At 52.0% G+C, this 6259-nt stretch overlaps 1 protein-coding gene across 1 annotated transcript; it reads left to right on the top strand.

The window, feature by feature from the left end:
- The first annotated feature begins 2832 nt into the window (after window positions 1–2832).
- C3H11orf91 (chromosome 3 C11orf91 homolog) lies at window positions 2833–6121 on the top strand. The gene is given in 3 exon segments (XM_074227577.1): window positions 2833–2970; window positions 2972–3401; window positions 5865–6121. Coding segments are annotated over 3 exon segments (573 nt in total). The 5' UTR covers window positions 2833–2913; the 3' UTR covers window positions 5951–6121.
- Window positions 6122–6259: the final 138 nt, after the last annotated feature.

Here is a 6259-nt window from a genome sequence, read left to right as displayed (position 1 = left end):
CTTTAAGTAATCAAAAATAATATATCTCTTTGGTTATTTACTCTCGTTATATGAACAAATAGCAGAAAGAGAGTAGGCCAGGGAAGCGGGAGAGACCCGGGATCAAATTCTACCTACATTACTTACCAATAAGTTGCAAACCTTATATTCAGGTCAGCTAATTTTCTGATTGTCTCCCAGTCTACTTTCTCCACGAATCCTTTCTAGCAGCCGGAATAAATTTCTGAATTAATTTTCATCACATCACTTCCCCATTCAGAAGTTTAAAGTTCAAATACTGTTCCGGGCTTTGGTATCCAAAGATTGTTCCAGTCCTAGGCTTACTGATGTTATCTCCCAACATCTTTCACAAACCATTCATCTCAAGCAACTTGTCAACTTCACAATTTGCCAACATGCATAGGATCAAGAGAATTCTAGAAAGGTCCCCATTATGTTGGGGGAGACTTTGTGAAGAATTTAAAGGACAAGAGCCACTAAATGACTGTTAGGTCTTGAGAAGTACCATAGTCATTTTAATAATGACCTTGAAACCTGATCTTTCCTTAACTCTCCTGTTTCATTTACTTGGCCAATCATGACCTTTTCATAGTTTTCATCTTCCTTGACTTTTCTATCATATTTAACGCTTCCCCCTTCCTCTTCTTCTTGATACCATGGATTCTGTTGGCATGTAGAACACTCTAGTCTTCTGATTCTCCTCCTCCCTTTGCCTTTTTTTTGGGGGGGGGCTTCTCTCCATCTTTGGGCATTCCCCAAGACTTTATCCTTTTTTGTCCCACTTCTTTCTACAATTTCTTCCTGGGTAATTTCATCTATTGTGATGGCTTTGAGCACGGCCTCTGTGTGGGCCAGTTCCAGCTTTACTTCTCTGTTTCTGCCCTCTCAAGCTGTCTAGACTCTTCCATGGGGACCTCAAGATATGGAAAATAGAACTCATCATTTTCCTTCCTCTTCTTGTCTTCCCTAACTTTGAAAAAATGACACCTCTGCTCTTGTGGTCAACCATTTTAAAAACCTAGAAAAAAATCCCTTTTGAGTGGATATTGTTTCATTCTTTGTAATCCAAGGGTCCATCAGTTTGAACTGATGAATAGTCATCACATGCTGGATATGTGTCCCCATACTTCCTACACCCTCCCCTCTGAAATCTCCTTCAGACAAGTTCAGATGTGTCTCCAAGTGAGATAAGTGGACTGGGGGGTGGGGCGGAAATCTGATCATATATTTTATCACCACTTCTCACTCCATACTAGGGGCCATTACTGGAGGACATAGTAACATGATTTACTTCTGTGTGAGGTGAAGGGTGAAACTCACAGTTCTAGGAGTTTCTAATACATATATATATATATATATATATATATACATATATATATATATGTATATATATATATATATATTTGTAAGGCAAGGGGTTAAGTGACTTGCCCAAGGCCATACAGCTAGGTAATTATTAGGTGTCTGAGTCTAGATTTGAACTCAGGTCCTCCTGACTCCATGCCCATCCACTGTGCCACCTAGCTGCCCAAGTTTCCAATATGTTTTAACCACTCTTAATATATTTCTCAGGTAAAACTGTTGTACAGTGTTTGCACATGTATAACATGGATATAATCACAGATATAACATTAATATATTGGATTGCTTGTCATCTTGGGGAGGGGGAATGGGAGAGAGGGAGAAAAAAATGAAACTAAAATCTTACAAAAAATGAGTATCAAAAACTATTTTTACATGTAATTGGAAAAATGAAAAAAAAACTATTTACCAAAAACAAATAAACCCTGCTGTAAGTTCTAGAGATACAGGCATTGTTCCTCAGTGACTCGTGAAGCATATGTTCAGTAGGTGGTTTTTGTTTTATGGCCAGCTTTGAAGCACAGTGGATATAGAGTGCAAGCCTGGAATAAGGAAGACTTGAGTTCAAATCTGGCCTCGTACACTTACTCGTGGTGTGACCCTGGGGAAATTACTTCACCCTGTTTGCCTCAGTTTCCTCATCTAGAACATGAGCCAGAGAAGGAAGTGAGGAACCATTCCAGCATCTTTGTTAAGAAAACCCCCTGTACAACATGGAAACAACATAAAGACTGACAAATTGCTTTCTGTGGTGGTGGGGGGGAAGTAAGATTGGGGGGAAAATTGTAAAACTCAAAATAAATAAAATGCTTAATAAAGAAAACTGCAAATAGGATCACGAAGAGTCAGAGGTGACTAAACAACACCCCAAATCTGTTTCATGGCTCAGCACACACACACACACACACACACACACACACACACACACACACACACACACACACTGGACATCTCCAACCTGTGCCCTGCCTTCTCAGTTTCCTGCTGGCACCAAGGGCACCCCTTCCTCCCAGGCCCAGGCTCCCAGGCTCCCGAGGTGTCGCCCTCGCCGCCTCTCTGCGGCCAGCCCGCGGCCAAGCCCTGCTGTCCGCAGGGTCTCCTCAAGGCTGGTCTCCCTCGCCCGTGGCCGTGAGCCTGGTCCGCACGTCGCCTCCTGTCTGGGCTCTTGCAATCTTTGCGGCCCGATGCCCCCCCGCGCCGGGCCCTGACTGCCCCCCACAGCTGCTGGCGGGTTTCAGGAGCCCCCCGCCAGGTGTTCAATGTCCGGACCGCCGGGCCCGAGCGGGGGCTCCCGGGGCCGGGGCCGCCTCGCCGGGCTCGGGGCTCAGCCCCGCCGGGGCCCGGGGCCCGGGGCCGCCTCGAGGCTCGGCTCCCGGCGTTGGCCCAGGCCTGGCACGGCGGGAGCCCGCGGGGCCGGGCTGTGCCCATCTTTCTCCTGCACGCGGGCCGCCCCGAGCCGCCCCCCCCGGCCGTCGGGCCTCCCCTCCCCCCGCCGGGCCCCGCGCGGCGGGGGGCTGCGGCCACGTGGCGGCCCCCGCCCCCATCCAAACGATGCCGAAGGGGCGGCGCGGCTGCCCGAGCCCCACCATGAGCAAGCGGCCCGCCGCGCCCCCTCTACTTCCCGTCCCTCTACGACCGCGGCGCGTCCTCGTCCGCGCTCAACGACTTCAACATCTGGAAGAAGCTCTTCGTGCCGCTCAAGGGGGCGGCGGCCGGGCCGGCCGGGGGGCCCCGGGGCGCGGCCGCCCCGCAGCCGCCGCCGCCGCCGCCGCCGCCGCCCGGCCTGGGCCCCCCGAGCGAGCGCCCCTGCCCCCCGCCCTGGCCGGCCGGCCTGGCCCCCATCCCCTACGAGCCGCTGCGCTTCTTCTACTCGCCGCCGGCCGGCCCCGAGGGCGCCGCCCCGCCGCCCCCCGCCGGACCCCCGGCGCCCCGGGCCGCCGCCGCCGCCTCGCCGCCCGACGAGCTGTGCGAGCTGGAGATCCGCATCAAGGAGCTGGAGCTGCTGACCATCACCGGGGACGGCTTCGACTCCCAGCGCTGTGCGTGGCTGTGCGTGGCTGTGCGGGCCCGGCCCGGGGCTGGCCCGGGGCCAGAGAGCCGGGGCGGGGGGCTGCGCGGGCCCGCTAGCCGGGAGGCCCCGAGGCGGCCGCCGACGCCCGCCGACGGGGGTCTCCGTGCCCCGCTGCGGGGCCGCGGCCACCCGCACTCCATGCTGCTAGCCCGGGGCCGGGGCCGGGGAGTCCGGGGCCGGGGAGTCCGGGGCCGGGGCCGGGGAGTCCGGGGCCGGGGAGTCCGGGGCCGGGGCCAGGGAGCCCGGGGCCGGGGAGTCCGGGGAGCCCTGGGCCGGGGAGTCCGGGGCCGGGGAGTCCGGGGCCGGGGCCGGGGCCGGGGAGCCCGGGGCCGGGGAGTCCGGGGCCGGGGCCGGGGCCGGGGCCAGGGAGCCCGGGGAGCCCTGGGCGGGGGCCGGGGCCGGGGACCGACGGCTCCAACTCTGCCCCGGGAGTTGTGCCTGCAAGGGAACGGGGCCTCCCGTGCTGTGGCCGCGTTGGGACGAGTCTGAGGGGCAGACGGCTCGGGCCCCTTATGGATGAGGCAGAACATGGGGGTGTACGTGTTTGTGTTTGTGTGTTTGTGTGTTTGTGTGTGTGTGTGTGGAGATTTTGTTTGCTTTTTAACTCCTAGGTGATCTGTTATTTAGATATGATCAGTAAGCATGGCTTCTTGACATTCTGATTTTTGCAGTTCTCTAGCCATCATGCCACCCTGCACCCTCTTTTTGTGCACAGTAGATGTATGTCTGTTTGCTGAATGGTATTGAATTGAGCTGGAACTTTGGGGCTTGAACCCTGGTTTTACTGCATGGCAGACCTGGATGGTATGGAGGAATCATGTTCATTTCCACATCCTCTCTTTTTCCTCTCTACAACAAGGGGCTGGATCTTTGATCTCTTTGAGCTCCAAACTCTAGGACCTTATAACCTATAGAAGGGAAAAGAGAGAAAAATCTAGGTTTTCCATATAGATATAGATATAGATATAGACATAGACATAGATAGATATAGATGTTAGATCACAGAATATTGGGGCTCAAAGGATCCTCAGAGCCCAATCCTTGAGGAAAAAGGAAAAACCAAGGTGCAGAATGGGGAGGGCACCTAGTATCAGGCTGGAAGCTTGGTTGGTCGGTCAGACATTTATAAAGGAAGGCAAAAAGGGCAGTTTCTACTATCAAGGACCCAATATTCTAATGGATGTGAGACAATGTGCAAATAATATCAATACAGAATACATAAAGAATTTATTGTTGAATCATTTCAGTCTTGTCTGACACTTCATGCCCCATTGGGGGTTTTCTTGGCAAAGATCCTGGAGCAGTTTGCCATTTTCTTCTCCACCTCATTTTACAGAGGAGGAAACTGAGGTATACAGGGTAAAGTGGCTTGCCTAGGGCCACACAGCTAGTGAGTGATGGAGGACAGATTTGGATTCAAGTCTTCCTGACTCCTGGCTCAGTGCTGCCCATATAGACTAGATGGAAGATGCTCTTGGCTAGGGCACCTTCCTGTGAAAAGGTGGGCTTTGAGCCGAGACTTGAGAGGAAGTCTCCAGGGCCAGAGGTTGTACTCCGGGGCAGGGAGTACAGAGGTATAAGATAATCAGCCAAGGGGATGGAGCACTTTGGTTGTAGAGTAAGGAATAAAGTTTGATAGACTGTGAGAGGGAGGGTGGGGAGCTGAGCCTAGGAGACTGACTTAAGGGGAACTATTCCTGGGAAAGCTGGGAAGAGGGGATGGCTTTAGGAAGAGACCTTACAGACAACTCAGCTTAACTCAGACAAAGAAGCTGGCTCTTAGAGAGGATGAGACAGTGGGGCAGGGAAATCAGGACCAGAAAGGGGAAAGGACAAAACATTACAGGATGCTAAACCTGAAAAGATTTCTTTGCTCAAACTGGATTTCTTCTAATAATCTCTCCAGCTACATACAGAAAAGTTTCCACACAATGGAAACAGGGCTGGTTTTGGAATCAGAGGACCGGGGTTGCCTCTTTGTGACTTGCAACAGATCTTTTTCTCCTCGGGCCTCAGTTTCTCCATCTGTAAAATAAGGAGATTGGACTCAATGACCTCAAAGATCAGCCTGATGGCACAGGCTAGATAGAGCAATGAGTCTGGAGTCAAATCCATCACCCTGGGAAATACACTGAAATTCTGTCTATCTCAGTTTCCTCATCTGTAAAATGGGCATCATAATAGCACCCTGGATAAAGAACTTTGCCAATCTTGGTGTTATCTCCAAGCTAGCCATTATTATGATTATTATCTCATAAGATTCCTTCCAGTTTTCAGGTTAGGATCTTGGGGCAATGGTTGTTGAATTGAGTGAAACCTTATGATCCCATGATTTTCAACAACAGACTCATACTCCAAGACCAAGGAGGCTTCTTTGCTCCCCACTGCCAGAGCCAGCCCACCTGGCTGACCACGTTTCCTTCTCTTCCAGATAAATTCCTGAAGGCACTAAAAGATGAAAAGTTGCAAGGTATAAAGATGAGGCAGCACCTGAAGAAGCCCACGCCGCTCTCCTAACGAGATGTCGAAGGCCGCGTGACCGTATCTCCGTAGCGTTAGATGTTATTGAGTAGAGAATGTATCCCGTTTCTTGCCATTTCAGATATAACTATTTTCTGTTCTTTAGTTCCTTCCCTCTTTCCTGCTCCCAGCTGCACATTACAAATACAGCATCAGCTTGTCTAGAAAGCCTCCTGGAGTTGCTCCTCTTTGTTTATGCTGGTGGGTGTTGGATGGTCCCAGGAGGTCAGAAGATGGTGCTGGCTTGTTGGCATTCGAGGCTGCCAGAGCTTGGGGTAGGAGACTTTCAAGGTGGGAATTAGAAGG

This window comes from Macrotis lagotis, chromosome 3 (genome assembly GCF_037893015.1).
Source record: "Macrotis lagotis isolate mMagLag1 chromosome 3, bilby.v1.9.chrom.fasta, whole genome shotgun sequence".
Lineage (NCBI taxonomy): Eukaryota > Metazoa > Chordata > Mammalia > Peramelemorphia > Peramelidae > Macrotis > Macrotis lagotis.
Note: the sequence above shows the minus strand (reverse complement) of the source record. Positions and strands in the feature narration are given on the sequence as shown.